The sequence below is a fragment of the Bidens hawaiensis genome, unplaced genomic scaffold (assembly GCF_021521415.1).
Source record: "Bidens hawaiensis isolate Kalapana, Puna unplaced genomic scaffold, B.hawaiensis_p1.1 tig00028801_1, whole genome shotgun sequence".
Taxonomy (NCBI): domain Eukaryota; kingdom Viridiplantae; phylum Streptophyta; class Magnoliopsida; order Asterales; family Asteraceae; genus Bidens; species Bidens hawaiensis.
Genome location: NW_027494730.1, coordinates 190,398 through 210,853, shown reverse-complemented (window position 1 = coordinate 210,853; position 20,456 = coordinate 190,398). Strand labels below are relative to the sequence as shown.

Sequence of the window (20,456 nt, the reverse complement as noted above, 5' to 3'; positions counted from 1 at the left end):
CGTTCTGTCGTACAAGATGGAATAAATTTGTTCCTAAAAAGGTTAACATTTTAAGATGGCGGTTGTTAATGGATCAATTACCAACTCGATATAACCTTTCGATTAAAGGTGTGAATATTCCTTCCATTCTTTGTCCTGCTTGATCGAACTCGGTGGAGGTTTTGGATCATGTTTTTGGTGGGTTTCTCATTGTGTCCAGGTTATGGAAAGTGATAGGTCGTTGGTTGGAATTAGATTTTTCTACCAGTTTTGTGCCGGAAAACATTATTAATTGGTTGGATCCGTCTAGATGGGTGAAGAAGAAAAAAGATGTGGTTGAGGTGATTATTTTCACTACTTGGTGGCTTATTTGGAATACTCGAAACGAGACGATTTTTGGTACGAAACTTGATAAGAAAGATTTTCTTTTCGATTCTTTTGTTTCGGTTTCTTATTTATGGCTTTTTTCTTGTAATTGTAATTTTAATTTGAATTGGATACTGTGGTTAAGAAACCCTGTTACTTAGTATGTGACCTTGGTTTTGTTTTTCCTTCCGGTTAGGCTTTTCTAACCAGTAAGAGTGTTTTGTAATTGAAGTTGCTGGTAAAAAAAAAAAGAATAGATTAGTTATGATTTATTATGGAACATTTTCTTTTCCAAGTGAAATCCCCTAGTATATGAAAGAGTGAAAAAGTGTTTTCGTTGTTGTGGAAGAATAAGCTTTTGTATCTTAATGCACATATTTAATTTATGCGGAGCTATTAGAGCAGAATCCACTTTTAGGGGAATGTACCTGTTTTAAGTTTACTTTACAATTATAGGCATTGTGTCCTGTTATTAACACACCCTAATGACATGGTGACACGAGTTTCTCCAAAGGATGATGGAAAGAAACCCAATTAATTAATCAAATCATAAGAAAAACTGGTTGGAAAGAAAACATAATCAAACCATATTTTATAACGATGGTAATGATATAACATGAAACTCACTGATATATTCTCCATATTGATTTGAACTTGTGATTCTTGTCAAACTTATATTCTTTCCAACCATTATGCACAACCAAAGCAATGGCACTATTCTAAAACATAGGTTGTTTAGTTGATCTATTATGTAAGAATTCATGCTAAATATAAGCTTTGCGAAATTTCGACTTTTGAGCGCATATGTTGGTAATCAACATATACGCCACATATGTATGTGAGTATATATAGGTTGCTTGCTTTTCATTGTGTTGTAATTTTGATTCTAGGGCAATAAAATTCTCTCTTCTTCATTTTTATTTTCCTTTCATGCTATCATTTTATATGATTACATGGTATCAAAGGCAAATGATCAGCTTGTGGATTTATTTACGAAGAGCTTACTAGGGCCTCATTTTCAAGAGCTTCTGCGCAAGTTGGGGTTTTCTCAACCTCCAACTTCGGGGAGGGGAGCGCATATGTTGGTAATCAACATATACGCCGCATATGTATGTGAGTATATAAGTTGTTTGCTTTTCATTGTGTTGTAATTTTGATTCCAGAGTAATAAAATTTTCTCTTCTTCATTTCTATTTTCCTTTTTTGCTATCATTTTATATGATTACATGGTATCAGAGACAAATGATCAGCTTGCGGATTTATTTACGAAGAGCTTACTAGCGCTCATTTTCATGAGCTTCTACGCAATTTGGGGTTTTCTCAACCTCCAACTTGGGGGAGGGGAGCGCATATGCTATGCGGCGCGTATACTATTCGCTGCATAACATATGCGCCGTATATGTATGTGAGAATATCTAGGTTGTTTGCTTTTCATTGTGTTGTAATTTTGATTTTGATTATGGAGCTATAAAATTCTCTCTTTTCTTCATTTCTATTTTCCTTTCGTGTTATCATTTTATATGATTACACGTCTTGAGACTCGATCGTGATCAACCTTCAATCTGATATGTTGCTGGGTATTTCTAATTTCTTATAGCCAGGTATTTCTCATGTGAACAAAATAGATCAAACTAAGGTAATTAATCAAACACTGATTTGCTAATTTTATAAAGTTAGTAGCAAAATTAGATGAAATATCATTAACTTTATATATCATAAAAAATACGAACATAATTGATTAATAAAATAGTCATACAAATGTAAGTAGGAAGCAAATTTATTATACTTATTATTGAACTCATGAGGCTTGATTATACATCCAAACCAAATTACAATTTATTTACTTATTCATAACCATATAAATGTTTTCTATTTGAGGTTGTTGGTTTGACCCGATGTTCAACATGTGGCACTTTCTCGGTTAAGTAGGAGGTGCCCCACCACCTTCACCGCCACCACCACCTCCGCCTCCTTTAGCTGGCGGAGGCGCCCCACCTCCTTCACCACCTGCTGGAGGGTCGCCATTTGGCGGGGCAGGGACACCTGGAGGTGGTGCGTCTCCTTCGCCACCTGCGGATGGAGGAGTCTTTGTTGGTGGCCCCGGGTTCTTCTTAGGGTCACAATCAAAGTAGCAAAAACACATGTATTTGGCTTCACGTTGATGACAAGCCCCATGCTTTGCACCCTCCCATTCTATGCACTTCTTGTCACATTTGTCTGAGTCTTTGCATTCTCCAAACCAAGTTTTACTAGGCTTTTCACATATTTTTGCTTTGACAGTTGCAATATCTGTTCACATAAAAAAATATCAACTATAAATAGTATAAATAGTTATTGTTACTTATACATGAAGCTTCAAATTTTACATGTTTTCTCCATTTCTTAATAAAAAAACAATGAGATAATAATATGAGCGGACCAAACAACACACAGCGACTCCTCTTGTCGGGCTCAGGGACCGCGGATTTGTTGTGGGTCAGGCTGCGTTGAAGGCCGAATCGGGCAAAGTTGCCAAACACGAGAAAGCCTGTTTAGAAAATCAGCATGTGTTTCTCCCTTTTGCTTTTGATACATTTGGGTTTCTGGTCCCGGAGGCCGTGAATTTTCTAAACAGGGTTCAGCGTGTCGTTCATGGTACTTTGTCGTCTCCTACGACCCAACGCTTTGTTTTTAGTAGAATTGGTTTTGCTATTCAAAAGGGGGTTGCGGCGCAGCTTGTTGCCCGTTTGCCTGCCACTTTATTGTAATCGTTTTGATTTTAATGATAAATGAGCGTGTTAAGTAAAAAAAAACGAGAAATAATAAGAATGATCAAGCACCTGAGATTGTGAGAACGAAGACGAGCAACAAGAATACTAAGTACGAAATTTATTTGCTTGCCATTTTCGAGTTGAGTGAATAACACGGCGTGAAAATCAGGTATTTATACAAAGAAAATTATAGTTTCAAGAACATAAGTGTGGAAGTTAACTTGGACCAAAATCCTTAACAAATTAACGTAAATCATATCAAAATCAAAATGCCTAAAAAACCTCACGTATGGGATTATGTTCTTGTAAAACCTCTTTTCCGTTCTTGTGCTATGCATAAATTATGAAGAATTATTGATCACTTGTAAAAAAATGATAAAAATAATTAATATGTTAATTATGCTTAATTAGAATTTTTGCAAGCAAGAGATCTTTTGATATCTATCTTTTAACTACAGGTTTTCTTTTCTTTTTCTTTTTTTTCCTTCTCCGAACGGCTTTATATGTTAATGTAACTAGCAAAAGCAGGAAATGAAAATTACATAACTAGGAAATGGATTTTAGGCACTCCGTTCAACTGACACAACTTTTTCTATATGTGTTTGTAATCCATGAAAACGAATAAATGAGGGAATCAAAAACCTGATCATTTCTTCTATTTACACTAGAAAAAAAAACGTTTAAATTTGGGCTCACAAATAGCCCGTCAAATGCTTAGAATTTTGCACTACAAAGATCATGAGATCAGCTCGGCTTGAGTTTGAGGATTTACGTTCTAACAAAGAGCTAACTTTATTAAAAACTATACAAAACAAAATTATGAACTCTTAAACTCTAAGCCGGATCCTCAAAATAGAACAGAGGAGCACAGGCACGGCTTCCGCAAGAGCCTCCCCCCCTCTTCAATATTGTTAGACTCGAAAGAATTTCATTTAAACAATTTTTAAAGCACTTTAAAATTTTTTTAAAACCTTTTTAGTTATAAGGTAATTAGCATTGTAAATATAAAAAAAATAATAAAAACCACATTTTTTAAAATTTTATTTAGAATTATAAATGCTATATATATATGAATTAGTCATACACTTATTAACGTGTGAAATAAGTCCCTCTGCATGTGCATATCTTTTCCATATCAAACTTATGTAAGTTCGTGAAGAACCACTGTAACAACTTCGTAAATTGCATATCAAACTTGTGTTTATTTTCCTTTCATAAAAATGAATATTCAAAAGAAACATGTAAAAAACTATAACAAAAATATGAGATTTTAATGGTAGACATAACGTTCACATGACTAGTTATAAGAACAAATAAAAATGTATTTTTTCAAGGACTAACCCAAATTTTTTTTTTGTACTGAAGCAATACTAGAAAAATGATAGGCTTGCGACGTAAGATTTCGTAGGAAAAGCGTCACAAAGAACACAAACTGGCAATCCAACACAATGTGCATGTTGGGAAAACACTCATTGGAAATTCCTCTTGACATGATTCCGATGCACCATTTTTCCGCAACTTTCCGAGTTTCCGACATTTTTATCAGCTTACTTAATAATTACAAATAACAATTTAATACTAAACTTTTAATAAACAACCAAACGATTTACAATGAAGTGGCAGGTACGCAGGCAACAAGCTGCGTCGCAACCCCCTTTTGGATTGCAAACCCAATCCTACTAAAAATAAAGCTAATTGCTGGCAAATTTAAACATTAGTTATGCAAAGTTTTATATTTTAGTTTCAAAGTTTTATAGGTTTCAATTTATACTAATAACCAAACTGAAACGTGCACATCCTTAAATATAACACATTTAGAAGTAAGAATATAGTGAAAAACACGTGTAGAAATCGTATGTTAATATTACCAGAAAGATTGAATCACCATGACATATGTTGTTGGACAATAATGTTAGGATAAATACCTAATTAGCAATATGAATTAGACGGATAAAATTAAGAAACCAGACCTATCTAAATACTTTAGTCCCTAACAAGCCAAACTACTCTGCACCATGCATCCCTTTGGTTGAGTTCTTTATCAATATAGATTGTTAATTTGTAAGTTTAACCTTAATTAATTCCTTCAATAATAAGTTGTTTAGCTTACTCAAATTAATTTGTCGTATGTACTATGCTAGGGAAAGTTACGAAAATAAACATTTTGACCGACTCTTATTTATTTTTTACTTCTTTTTAAAACAGACATTGACTTTTAGCATTTTAAAAAATAAACATAAAAAACTATCACCAATTTATATAGAGATATGAGGGATCATATTGGCTTGTTAGGGTTCGAGTCCTGATCTCATCCGGTTTTACCGGCTCCTTGTTTTCGTGTCGTTTGGCGGGCGTGTGGGTCGGGTTTTATCCGGGGAATCCCTCAATAGGTCGACCGCTAGGGGCTCCGTCCGTCCGGACTCGTGGCCGGCTCGGGCTACCTTTAGCCATTGGGGGCCGCGTACGAAGTACCCGGCGTTATTTATTTGGTCGTTCCAAAAAAATAAAAACATACACCGTCAAATTACCTCTTCTGACTAGGAGGCTAAAATTTAGCTGGCACAAAAAAATCTTAAAAATACACAAATCTTGAAAAGTATAAAAAAATAAATGAATTGGAAGAGACTATATCCACCAAAAGAATGAAATCGTGATAAGGAAGCAAGCCTAGATTATAATGATGTAAAAAAAATGTGAATCGTCGAGTCAAGATATACGAAGACGAAGACGATGAAAAATACGATTATTAGTTGGTTATGATAATTTAACGATTCGTATTACAATTACTTAAATTATGTAATTATGTATTTGTTTGGTTAAAATCTGAAAAAATATAAAGAAGTTAAAAAAAGCCCCCCTTTAGTGACCGCCTATTGGCAGCAATGGTTTGAAAACTATTATACTTAATCATAGCTTTTATATAGAAAAATCTATCGGGTTGACCATATAACGACAACATGTCGCTAAAGACCATAATTGAATTTAAAGAAATCATATTATTACTATTGTCTAAACAAGAATTTTGGTGTTCAATTGGCGGCACCGTATTAGTCCGCGAGTGTTTTTTCTTGTTTTAGTTTAGCTATTGTACGAAGGTAAAAGAAACAGACCGAACACTATTTTTTTAGTTCCGGTACCATAACAAACATAACCAAACAAATTTTTTTTTGTTTTAGTTCCGGTATCGTAAAGAACATGACGGTAACCAACTGAATTCGCGTAAATTCGCAACCTCAACGCCCATGACCAACAATGCTTGAGTTTTCTCAACGCTCGAGTTTTACCAAACTATGCCACCTCAAATTTTATATTTTGTTTCGTTTTTAATTTAGTTCCGGTACTATAACGAATGTGACCGAAACCGACCGAATTCACATCGAGTTACCGCCTCAATGCCCGGGAATAATGCTTGGGTTTTATCACTGTCTAGGTTTTACTGACCAAATGAATGTCGTTTTAAATACTTTTCTTTTCATATGTTACTCTTTCCATATGTTAATTTAACAAATTTATTTTTTGAGTTTTAACGCTTAGGTGTTACCAACGTTGTTTATACCGTAACGAATATAATCAATACTGACTACTGACAAAATTCGCGTCAACTCACGTCGTGACGCTCGGGTTTCACTAACGTCGAGTTTATCGACTGAATGAATATGTTAATTTTTTTATAATATGCTATACGAGTGCCACTATTTTTTCTGGTTTTTTTATTATAAATATGTTAATATGGTGAATTTATTTTTCAAGTTAAGTTCGGATATTGTAACTAACGTAGCTAATACCGACCGAATTCGCGTTGATTCGCCAATACAACGCCCGAATTTTACCCACTGATTTCGCCACGCATCGCCCGGGTAGGTTACTAGTTTGTAATAAAAAACAGCTATCAGATACTATAACAGTGACATGCAGTCGCTAAAAGGTTAACTATAACAACGACCCATTTTATGACGACCTTTTCTCCTTTTTAGCGTAGAGAATGTGATGAAACCTAATGTGTTGGTATGTCATCGCTAATTAAAGGCTATACCTATGACATCTGGTCTATAGTAATGTAGTGGCTCCCCCTTTTATGGAAGTCACCAGATTTCTTGATTTTTAAATATAGGCCTCTCATTGATTTAACTCAAATTAATAGGTATGGATCTTACCAAAACCAGATAGCTTTTAAACGGGTTATAACATTTCATTAAATTAAAAATTAATCTTACCAATTATTTGATATGAAAATCCTACAAAATAGGAATATACTAAAATGTAATATCCAATTTAAAAAGAAAAAGATATTATTTATAATTAATAAACAATTTTATAGTAAAAAACATAAGTGGGTCATGGGTCACTAAATCCAGATAGCTTTTAAACGAGTTATAACATATCATTTATTTATAAAACCCTTTCATCATCAAACACTAAGTATATTATTAACTTTCTTACAATAAAGAAAATTAAAATTCAAAAAATAAATATTAAAAAACGAAAAATGTAACTCAAGCCATCAGATTACTTTATTTGTAAATGAAGGCTACTCACGCATTTTACCCGAACACGGGTAAAGGTCTCACCAAATCCAGATAGCTCTTAAACGGGTTATAACATCTCATTATATTAAAAAATAATCTTATCAAATATTTGATATGAAAATCCTATAATATAGGAATATACTAAAAATTAATATCCTATTTTATTTTAAAAAAAGATATTATTTATAATCAAGAAACAATTTTATAATAAATAAAATAAACGGGTAATGGGGATCACCAAACCAAGATAGCTTTTAAACCGGATTATAACATATCATTTATTTGTGAAACCATTTAATCATCAAACCTCAAGTATATTAATTATTAACTTTCTTACAATAAAAAAAATCCAAATATACATATATAAATATTAAAAACGAATAATGTAAAACAACCCCCGTAATACGGGGAATAAAATCTAGTATATATATATATATTTGTTTCATTTCAAAAGTGTTTCTTATTACGAGAAGTGCGAAAAGTCAATTTAATCAATCACAAATTTTCTTTTATTATTGTTTTTATATATAGATAAGGGTATACTAGTAAAAAATGGTTTATTTTATATATGGCAGGTAATAATTAATGGAGAGTTACATATTAATTTATATTAACTTAGCTTTTTTTTTTATTTCTTTAAATTTTTGGTTAATGTGTATTTGTATGATTTGAGAGTTTGATTCCATCGGTTGAATTGAGAATACGCCATATATCAAAATCAATTTGATATAGGTTATTGATTATGTTCTTGTTTGTCCCATGCATCTAACAGGACATGCTAGAAATAAAAATTGACACATAAAAAAACATATTACACAACATATATGAAACTCGTACGTACGCCATACCCTTTATGAATGTATGTATTTACGTAGTTACATAGGTATGTACATATGTAGGCATGTAAGTACCTACGCACGTCGTACGTAGGCATGTAGGTATATCCGCACATAGGGCGTAGGTAGGTACTCACCTACTTATGTGTGTGTGTATATGCGTAGGTAGGGGCGTACACACGTAGGGATGTAGGTACATACGTACCTATGTAAGTATGTGTGTACGTACGTACCTACACTTCATATGGATACAAGAGGTTTTTACCGGTTTCGTCATTGTACTCTTGCAAATAACAATATATTCATTATCCATAAGATTAGATGAAGCATTTGTAAACCTTCAAAATGATAGTACACCAAAAATATTAAATGATTTCAAAAGAGAGATTTAATTGTGTCTTTAATGAGAAGATTTAATTGACTAGTTAAGCAATTATTAGTTACATATTTGTTTTTAATGATGGTACATAAAAATTACTAACATATCCTTTTTAGTATTAAAGTTCATTAAAATGGTGAAAATAAATTACAAGAGTGCTATTTTGAGTCATGACCATTGATCAAACAAAATCAATGGATGGGATTCACTTCTCGCTATATATATATATATATTCTGAATACAACTTCATTTTAAACAAAATTTATACCAAAATATTAAGGAAAAAGAAATTAAGCATTACTACGAGTTCAGTTTTATAAAAAAACATGCATTTTAGAATATAGTTTTCACTACTGCACAGTCCCCAGAGTCAGCATGAGTCAAAGTCAGACTCTCCTCAAGGGCATCCATAAAGTCAAGACAACCTCATAAAACACGATCAAGACGACACAGTCATGCTCCCTTAAGCACGTGCATGCATAGAGTCAAGACAACCTTAGAAAAGACAAATTGAAAAGACTGACGGGCCATTAGGTCACGTTAGCACGATTGTGTATACTTAAGCATGGGTGTGCTTGCCTAATGTAACACCCCGACTAAAACGGAAACGCCTGAGTGCGACGTACATATTGCTCAAACACACGTGACACTATTAGATGACCATAATATCATTAATTCATTCAAAGTATCATGTAACACAGGTTTAAATGTAACAATACACAACCAAATCAAGCAAACAACCACAATAATAATTTGTTTATTTGAATAGCCTAAATGAACTAAGTCTTCAAATCATTTCATCCCATGATCACTTTACCTGTAGCATATGTATAAAATACGGTCAGCTATAAATATAGCTAGTGAGTTCCCACAATTTGATATAAATTCATAAAAGCTTAAAATTCCATGAAACTCTTGAAATGCGCAAGTAAGGGTTCTTTACACTCTATGCAATGGACCTGAGTGTAAAGAATAAACGAAGGTCCTTTCCAGTTGGGGCTACTAACGTACTTGGATATGAGGTCCATTTTCCATTCGATACAAATGGACCTGAGTGCAAAGGGGGCGTATGATCATACTTATTGAGGCACCCACTTGAAATCCACGTATATAACAAATAAGCAAGTAAGCACACAAGTCCATGATATGAATTGCAGTTTGTAAGCAAAATCGTAAATCTTGAAGTTTGATAGAATACATATACTACCCCCAAAGTAGTAAAAACGTTAAAAAGAGGGTGTGAGAAACTCATCTTAGAAATTGAGGTGATAAGGTAATCCGAATGCGTCAAAAAGATTGAAAACGACAAAAGAACCTAAAGCATTACAAAAGCTGAAGTGGGCGATCCGCACTAGCTAAGATAAATATAAATATGGGACTTAATCGATAATCTAACGAGGTTATTTATCGTATAAACTTATATTGAGTGTTAGTTAATATTTTACTAATTTTATAGCTTTTGATTATTATATTAATATTTATGATTTAACGGTAATTTGGTTATTATCAGGATATAATTATTTTAACGGCAAGGACACGAAGTTTATACGTTCGAAAGACTTGAACTAATATTTACAAATCGAAATTACAATTAATGTTTTAACGAAATAAAGTTACGTTTAATATTAACGAATGATTTTTAATTCATGGTTTATGAAAACGAAAGTTCGGTTTTTAAGTGTAAAAGGTGAAATATATTTTATATTTAATTTATAAAAAATTTATTTAGTTTAAAAATGATTTTTATAATTTTATTATGATTTTTAGATGAATATAATTAATTAATAAAGAATAAATAGATAAAACATATATTAAAAATTAAGGGTCTGACCCGGGTTTCGAACCTGGGTCCATATGCTACAAGATTAGTGTATTAACCAGTTGATCAAGAGACAATATCTGTTAAGGCTATGGTGTCAATTATTTATATATATTAACAGAAACAAATGAGTAAATAATAAAACAACTAAAAACATGACCCGGGTTTCGAGACCCGAAACCCGGGTCTCGTGTGAAACAAAGCCAGAGATTAACCATATGAACTAAAGATGATATTCGTTTAAGCTATGATAAAGATTAATTATATTGACTGCTTCAGAATCGTTTTCTTCAATAGGAACCCTAGATTTCCAATTGAAGAATTCGTTCCATGTTCGATCAAATGGATTTAGGGGTTTTGTTTGCCTCGTCAAAATTGGTATTATTCATAAGTTAATTACCTGTTAAAGATCTTTTATGGCCGGAAATGGAACTCGCCCGAATCAATAAACTCGAGCTTTAGTTGAAAATTTTTGAGAGGTTTAGGAGAGATTGAAAGGTATAAGCGAGTTGGGATGAATGGGTATAGTCCTATTTATAATCGGATTGTAACAAAATGATCAATCTTTGAGTTAATTACCGTGAATTATGCCTGGCTAGAATTACGGGATTAAACGGCGGTTATTGGTTAATATGATCAAATTAATATGTTAATTATAATATAATATCGACGGTTAAGGATTTTGTTTTAATTAATTGGGTCAACTAACGGGTTTTATGGCCAAACTGGACTTTCTGGCACCAGATTTCGGCGACCGGAATCTCGTCGGAAAAACGAGAGGGAGGGGGGGGGAGTTGGGGTTAATTTAATTTATTTAAAATAATTACATTTTGGCCCCTGAAGATTCATAAACTTTTAAAACGGTTTTTAAACTAAACTTTACATAACAGCCCTTAAACTTTGGGATTTTATTTAAATTAGGTTTTATATATTTTCATTTTTAACCTTGAACTTTGAGGATATTAAGATTTATGATTTATACTTAGGATTTCTGGATAATTACGCATCTAACCCGCAAAGTTTGTTTAACGATAAAGCTCGAGGTTTTGTACATAAATCAAATGTAATAACAACTGAATGAACGTTGAACATCAAACGTCGGGAATATTATATTCATGATAATCAACAATACCTCCAAACGACCCAACAGGTCGGGTTAACAAATACAAATACAAGTCAGAAATTTGACGAATGCCACACCTGACCACTCGGGGACAAAACTGTTGCAAAGGAGGATAGGACGCGCAACGATGATGGGACAAGAGGACAAGCACGATCGCGCTCACTTAAGCATGGCAATGCATTATGCGTTAGCTAACTTTGACCTATAAAAGGGGACCTTCTCCGGCATCTTCCCCATCCCATTTTCTCACTCTTAAACATTTTTCTCTCAAATTTGGGCTTGTGAATGACCCTGGAAGCTTGGGATCACAATATAAACGTTCCAAAATATTTTTTTATAAAAATTAAGATAATTAACTTAACTAATTAAGGATAAAATACAATATTATAAAGAAAAAGAAAGGCTTTGTTATGTTTTCCACATGAAAGTAAAATATAGTGCTTAGTTCTTTTTTAATTCACCCAAGTATAGCCATTAGAAGATAAGTTAGTTGTATTGCTCAGGTGAAAATGAAACTAGTTGTAAACTAATGGTTTAGTATTACTAAGGCGAAGTATTTTTTTTCTTGATTAGTCTTTTTAACTAATTTCACTTTGTTGATGAAACACTTCTTTTGATAACTTGGTCTTTAGTCTTGTGAGTGCTCCCGGTAGAAATTAGTGTGAAGCTAGTTGGTGTACCCGCGGTGTGTAAAACCCCACGTACCCCATATGTTGAGACTGATCCATTTGTGGAGTTGTAAAGACCCACAAATTGTGATAAATCCTCGTCTACAAGCTATACTTAGGGCCTGCACTATCTATATGCTAGGCTCTGGTGTTAAGCCAACACTTGGTTACGTGGCACTGTCTGCACGTTCTATACGCTAGGCTTTTGTGCGAACAAAGAGTTGGCTAACTTGTGTTAGGAGTATACATATTTTATATATATATATATATATAATATGTATGTATATGTCCTATTATTATAATGCCGCACATTTAATAAAATCAATCACTCATTTTATAGCGTAAGTATTTCAAACAAGGGTAAAGAGACCAATGAAAGTAACAACTGCAAGCGCAACATCAATGTTTGCTTGTTAATTGTAATACACTCTTAGACCATATGTAATAGGGCGTTAAACAACATATTTCACGCTAGAACACGCCACATAACCATTACACATAGACGTTAAATGATGGTTAAATGTTTGTGGCGTTCTTTAAAATAACGCCTCCATATTCTTTTTGGAAACAACAAACTGCCGTTGCAATGTTAAATGCATCCCATATATTCTAGAAGATAACAAATATTAATTACAACATATTACCATTTGAGAATTTATATTTTTCGAACTTCAATTTTTTTCCGAAAAGATAACAAATATTAATTACACCCATATCAATTTCTGTATGACTCAATCATCAAAAGGTAAACGACATGTTAACATTTGAAAGTGATCTATTAAATGGCTATGGATCTTGAAACAAGAATGAAAAATAAAGAGTGTCTTAAACTAAAAAAAGATCGACAAATGACTATGAAATTTTGCCGAAACCCATCCTCGATGTTTCAGGACCGAAACATGACATCACCTTAAAATTGCTTGAACGAATCAAAAACAAATATGGTTTCGATGGTGACAAACGGAATATTTCATTTTTATTGGTTATATGCCTTTTTTTTTAATTTGGATGAAATGTTTTATGTTTCATTAACATTGTATTTTTTAATGAAGTAGTTTATGTTTTTTATTAAGTATTTTTGGGTTTCATTTTAATTTAGAAAACAACTGAATAAAAGTATTATAAAAAGTATTTAATTATTATTTGATAATGACTGAAGGGGGCATGAAAGAGGCTTGAACCACTCCGTTATTTTTTGGCTAAAAATTTCTATGCTGACATGGCGTTTATATGATAGAAAATGCCAATAAAGGACTTGAACCACTACACATGATCTTAACAAGTTCAACATACAAGTAAAATAAATAAATTGATGTCAATACCAGGTTGGAGAAAGATTGTTTATCAAGAAAAAGGAAAATTTTCATTATAACCTTAATCTGTTGGTAGGTTACATAATAAATTGTCATGTCAACCAGATCACTAAACTAATAATTTACCGTTAATTTATTCCAAGTAGATTCCACCCCAAGAAATACGGTTTGTTATCTTGATTTTTTCTTTAAAGGTAAATTTTTTTTGCTAGTGGTGAGACTTGAACCCAATACCTTGATGTTAAGAGATTTTGTATCTATCATTGGGCCACCACCCCATTATTATCTGTATTTTATATTGTTATTTTTACATTGCAAAAACTCATCAAAATCTCTAAAATCACCTTAAGCAAATTTATTGGAAACTTAAAAAGCATTGAGTAGTAAAAGTCGTGTCTGTGGACAATACTTGTTCTTATATTAAGCAATGTGATTTAAAATATACTTATTTTTGTATAAGCATTTCTTATACTTTATACTTTTGAGGCATGCTTTTATTGAATATTATTATTAATTGGTTCATATGAGGTTTTAAGGTTTTATAAGACAACGAGCTAATATGATTAAAATATCTAATTATTATAATTACCAGTCTTTTGTCACTTAAGGTTAATAATTAACAATATTGTGTGGTCATATTTAATTATTTACATGAAACAATTAAAAGTTTTATAAGAAAATATAACAAATGCTAAGGTGTACATGTGAATTAAGAAAGGAAATTGTTGCCTTTTTGACTATTTTCTTTACTAGTGGGCCATCGAGTTCAAATAGGTGCATAGGGCCAGCAACTTAATTAAAGTTTGTGATGATGTAGGTATCAATTTAACCGGCCCATCATAAAATTGAAAAAGGAAAAAGCAACAAGAGGCATGTTTGTTTGTACCAAATTTCACTAGTAGTCCTTTATTTTTAAAGTTGATTAGTTTAACCTTTACATTTTCAAATATTAAACTGTTTGTCCTTTAACCCTAACTCAGTTTGTTTTTCTCGTTAAATCGGGTTATGTGTTTTGGCGTTTTGTACATGAGGGAAAATCGGTCAATTTACTTGTTTATTTCAAAAAGGGCAATTTAATAATTAAAATTAACCAAACCGTCGCGAATGCCTATCTATATATGAATGATTAATATGACTATTCACTATGACCGGCATAATTTTAGTGACTGAAATTTCAAGTTGTTTCCACATGTTTGAGTCGTACAAATTGAAATGCAAGTTAAGGACCCGTAAGTCAGGATCACGTGGATCGATACCTCCCGAACCTACACATGCGGAAGCCGTTTGCATCGGGTTTGTCCTCTTTTAAACAATTTGCTATGTGACAATTTAAATTTATGATATAAATTACAACCGGAACCATGTGGATTGTGGTTTGCAGGTTTTTTTTTTCTTTTTTTCTTTCTAGAATATTAATAGCAAGCCAAGATTGTGATCCTCATTTACTCCTGAAAATTTTTTTAGAGTAAATTATGTTTTATATGTTATTCATCAAGCTATTGCTTCTCTTAAGACAAGATTTGATTAATACAAAAATTATGAGAAATTAGCTGGTTTTTTGTTTCCACGTAACTTGAGGCGCATTGATGATGAAAATCTTAAGTTGTCTTGTAATTTCTTGAAAATGCACTCAAGTTTGAAGGAAGATCGGATTATTGATGGCCAGAAACTTTATATGGCGTTGAGCTCATTAGACACATTGTATACCATGAAATTTAGAATTCCTACTGACGTTTTGAAGCATTCGAACGAGACCCAAGAAAATTTCCCAGATGCAAGGATTACGTATCGAATAATGTTAACTATTCCGGTCAGGGTGGCATCTGCAGAAACAAGATTTTTCAAAGTTGAAATTATTAAAATCTTACTTACGATCCACAATGTCCCAAGAAAAACTTACTGGATTGGCGATGATAGCTATCAAGAGCGAAATCTTAGATAATATAAATTGCAAAGAGCGGATCAAACAATTTGTTGTCAAGAATTTTAGGAGAGCTTCACGAATCATCGGTTAGTTGTTAATTATTATTTTATTTGGTTTTATTACTATATATTTGACACTTTTATTGTAATAAATTTAATCTCGTTTAAAAAAAGTAGCTTATATATTATATATTTGGTTACTCGTTAAGGTTTACGAGCCTTTTATTTCGACTCGGCCGAGGTATATAAATTCTCGGAGACGGCCCTCGGAAAGCTTTACTCTAACCACTTGGTACCACATTTGACATTTGATTTTCACTATCCTTAATACATAACAATAGTCATCCTTAACCAGTGAATGTATTTGTAACTTTAGAAACAACTTCGTAAGGATAATAACTTAATATATATTTGTATCATTCTTATTGCTAATTCTAAATGAACTACAACATTGAAGTCTTTGCATACGCATTTCCTGCTGTTACCAACAATAATAGAAGCATACGCATTTCTTGCTGTTTTTGACTTCTTTACAATCTCCATACGCACTATTCTCTTCTGTGCACCTCAAATGACACATATTTGTGTCATAGAGGCTATTGCATGGTTTATCGCCATATTTTGGACTAGGCCTTTCACATTTTTTTCCTTTCACAGTTGCAACTTCTGTTCACATCATTAAAGCTAACTTCAAATAATATAAATAATTCTTGTTTGACAAAATTTAGGTTAAACCGTGAGTAACGATTTTACAAAACCGAAAATCAAAATGAGCTGTTGAAAACTATAACCAAGCCAAACTGTTACTAACGGTTTGTTTCTTCTATGGTTTTTAGGGTTGAAGCTTCATAAGATGTATATGCTTTTGTGTATGCATGCATGATTACAAATTCTGAAATGAAATAATTAATTAGCATGCAGTGTATGTCTATTAGATCATTGAATAAACACTACCTCATCAAATAAGAATTGTATACCTAAGATACACGTCAATTAAAAAACCTAATGTACATCACAATTAATTAATAGAATTGGAATTCAATTTAAAGTTATTATATTTATAACGTTTGCATCAAATACAAATTAAACTAACATGCTAACTATGGGAATCAAGTAGTGTAATTATTATATATACAACATAGTGTAATTTTAGTGTAGTGTAATTACACGATAAAATGTAATCACATAATTACACTACTTGTATATATAAGTGCACTACTTGATTCGCACGGGTAGATCGTTAAATATGTAGTTACATATTTATATTCATATATAATATATATTAAATTGTAACCTTTCTTATACACTATTACACACGACTTCACTATTCATTTAATTTATGGCTTATAGGATTGTACTTTCAGCTCTATTGAATGTACATAAACTTCAACCCTTTTATCCTTATTAAGGTTTTAATTTTAGTTCTCACCTTAACAACCATGTACAAACTCGCTTCGTCTTCCTTCAACAAGCGATTAATCGACTGTTTGCTTCTTCTTCATGGTCTCTGAGATCGTATGCACTCTTGGATCGTCTCTCTTTTAGGTATGTCGATTTGCTGTGTTTCTTACGTTCGATTTTAGGTAGTGGTAGACGGTTTCTCAGTTGTTTAATTTAAGGTGATTTGTGGGTTTTGGTGTTTTGCATGTATTAGTTTTTGTTTGTCTATGATTTCGGTTAATTTTTAGGCTGAGATAATTTCATTATCATGGTTATTGTTAGTGTAATTAGAGATTAACGTGTTGATCTTATTATAATTTATAATATTATTGATACTTAGGGGTCGAAACACCCCTTGTAATGAGGGTCCCAAGAAAGAAACACCCCTTGGGCGGGGTCCGAGGCAGCACCCCTTGTAGTAGGTCCAAGGGGTGGTAGCCCCTGGCTTGGATCGAAATTCAAATATGAGCATATGATTTTGTATTTGAAATTCTAATACATGATAACTGCTTTTGGCAGTTAAGGACCCAAACCCTTATAATCGTTCTTTGGTCATACGATAGTATTCTGATTCACAAAATTCTCTCAAATCCATACTTGAATTCTTGCTCAAATCAATATGATTTTTATCCGGTCAAATATTTAGGAACCACAAATAGTTATGAACTAAAAGTGTTCTTTCGTTAAACTCGCTGTTCATGTCCCGTTGCTTTTCCCTACTCGGCGCAATGTGTGGGTCCTCAAAACTAGTATATGTACTAAATTTGTCTATAAACAAAGAATGAGGATGTTAAAGCATGTATTCAATAAACATAGAAATATATTAAGAATAAATAAAATAAAATACAATCATATGGTCCCGTCCAGTTTCACACAGCCAGTTTTTGGCATTTACCATAAACCAAACTGTTTACTATGGTTTGAAAACTTGAAACGACAAATCGAAAGTTTTAGTAAAAATCGAAAATAAAACCAGACCGGTGACCGGTTTAAATAGTTTCACGGTTTTAAAGTTAACTGTGAACACCCATGATATTTATATATGAATTAGCTTCAAGTTTTACATTTGTTCTCCATTCTTTTAACAATAAAAACAATGAGAAATTTGAATATAATAATAATAATAACAATAATAGTAATAGTAGTAGTAGTAGGAAATAATAAGAATCATTAAGCATCACCTGAGATTGCGAGAACGCAGACGAGCAACAAGAATACTAAGTATGAAACTGAATTGTTTGCCATTTTCGATCTAGTTGAGTGAAGAACATGTCGTGACAATGAGATATTTATACTTGAAAATATATAGTTTCAAGACCATACGTACGTGATGTTCGGTTTATTTGTACATATTTATTTGTGTTAACGTATTTGTTTTACTCGTTTATTTTAGGAACTTTGGTACTTCATACATGGTTATTGTGTTTCAGGTCACAGGTACTTAACACGCTTAATTTGGACCTGCATGAGCATGGAATGAAGACCCGCGATGTCCAACACGCTTACCGAGGCAGTTAAACGAAGTTGCTGAGAAAAGAGGCCCATCGTGTAGCGCGATGGGTGTTGAAGGTGGGGCATCGCGCTACGCGATGCCCTGTAAGTTCCTGCGTTGACTTTGCGCGATGGACCAGGAGAGGAGGCCATCGCGCTACGCGATGGTCCCCAGAATCGTGAAAGTTAGGGTTTGTTTTATATTACGTTCTTGACGACCCTAAACGCCATTCTTCACCTTCCAGGCGATTTCCAGAGCAGAAGAGCAAGTCTCGATCATCCCCAATCATCTCTAAGTGTCCTACATGGCCTACCAGATCATAACCGAGGCCCGAGAGATGCCGATGCGCGGCTAGTTTCTTCGAGTCATACCCGGGATGTAGAGTATTGTATCTTTCAGTTTTTCTCATGTATTTAGAATGAATTGATTGTAATGATCTTTGATTAATCTATGAGTATTGGTGTCTAGTATTATTGTGCACTCAGTCGGTTTAGGTTTATTTCGATCAGAACGATTATTGTGCCAGTTGCTATGATAATTGCTTATAGGATTGTTTTGACTAGTTGAATGTGATGAAGCATACGCTTTCCCTTAGTTGAGTCACACTGGCAGGGACTGATAACCAGTGCCGTGTGTTAGTAAGCGTTGATGCCTAAGGTTTGTCTAGTTAGTCAGTCGGTGTTAATCAGTGATTGTTAATCTGTTAAGTTGCATGAGTTTGCTGTTAGGTTAATTACTTGGATTCCCGGGTGTGATTTGTCTTTGTTAATTGATTGAACACGTGATTACTTGCTTGCTTGTTACAACTTATAAACCAATTGCTAGTGTGATCAGCACTTTAATTGAATTACTTCATAAGTTTAGAAATTGATTTCACTTCACACTGACCACATACTCCTGGTGGATACGATACCTGACTTACCCTAGATGCTTATGTTAATTAGGTTTTTGCATGACTCAAACGACGGTCATCAAAATGGCGCCATTGCCTGGGAGTTAGTAAGTTTAGTGTTTTTGTGATTAATTGATTTCTTTGTTTAGTTTAGTTTAATTTAGTTTTTGTTTTTATTTTTAGTTTAGTTTTATTTTCCCATTTACGCAGGGTGTGTTATTTGTGCAGGTAACAGGTTTATGCACACCCGCTATTCAGGAAGAAATTCCCTACTGTTTTACGAGCCAGAGATTGAACGTATAGCTCGGCAGAACCGAGCTCAGATCAAACATCCAGACATGGATGGTCAGAACATGAACCAAAACCAAAACCCACCACCCGAAATTAATGTTTTCCAACCTGAGCCTAACCCACCACATAACAAGAACCCACCAAATAATGACCTACCACCACCAATAAACACCGATCCACAACCACAAAATTCAGCCCAACAATCCCGAAACCGAAACCGATACCTTGATAGACCCGGACTATCAGTCCCGAACAATACCCCTCGTCACCGACATCAGATTATCAGAGATTTTGACCATGCCAGTATCCATACTGAAGACGAAGAAGAGGGAGATGAAGAGGAACAAGAACCGGGGAATGACGGGTTTGAGCTGAGAAACACAGATGATGAGGTTGAGGAACCGGTTAGGGTGAGAGGTAACAGGTGGAGGAACAAAAATCCAGATCAGGGTGGTATTAGAAGATTTCGGGAGGAACGCAGACAGCCGATTCAGGTTAACAAGGGAGGTTTTGAGGAACCGAGGGCCAGACAAAGGAATTACAGGCCTCCGGTTCAGGGTGTTAACAGTCGGTTCAGACCAGCTATTTCAGATGGTGCCTCACCGATTTTCCCACAGGTTCACATACAGGGACAACCGACATTCAAATCCCGTCCGTCC

General features: G+C 33.5%; 1 protein-coding gene across 1 annotated transcript; it reads right to left on the bottom strand.

The window, feature by feature from the left end:
* Nucleotides 1-2,266: 2,266 nt before the first annotated feature.
* Nucleotides 2,267-18,367, bottom strand: LOC143577768 (anther-specific protein SF18-like). The gene is made up of 2 exons (XM_077061503.1): nucleotides 18,304-18,367; nucleotides 2,267-2,634 (listed from the first exon to the last, which is right to left on the bottom strand). The coding sequence occupies exons 1-2, from the start codon at nucleotides 18,365-18,367 to the stop codon at nucleotides 2,267-2,269; spliced, it is 432 nt and encodes a 143-aa protein (XP_076917618.1).
* Between the last annotated feature and the right edge of the window lie 2,089 nt (nucleotides 18,368-20,456).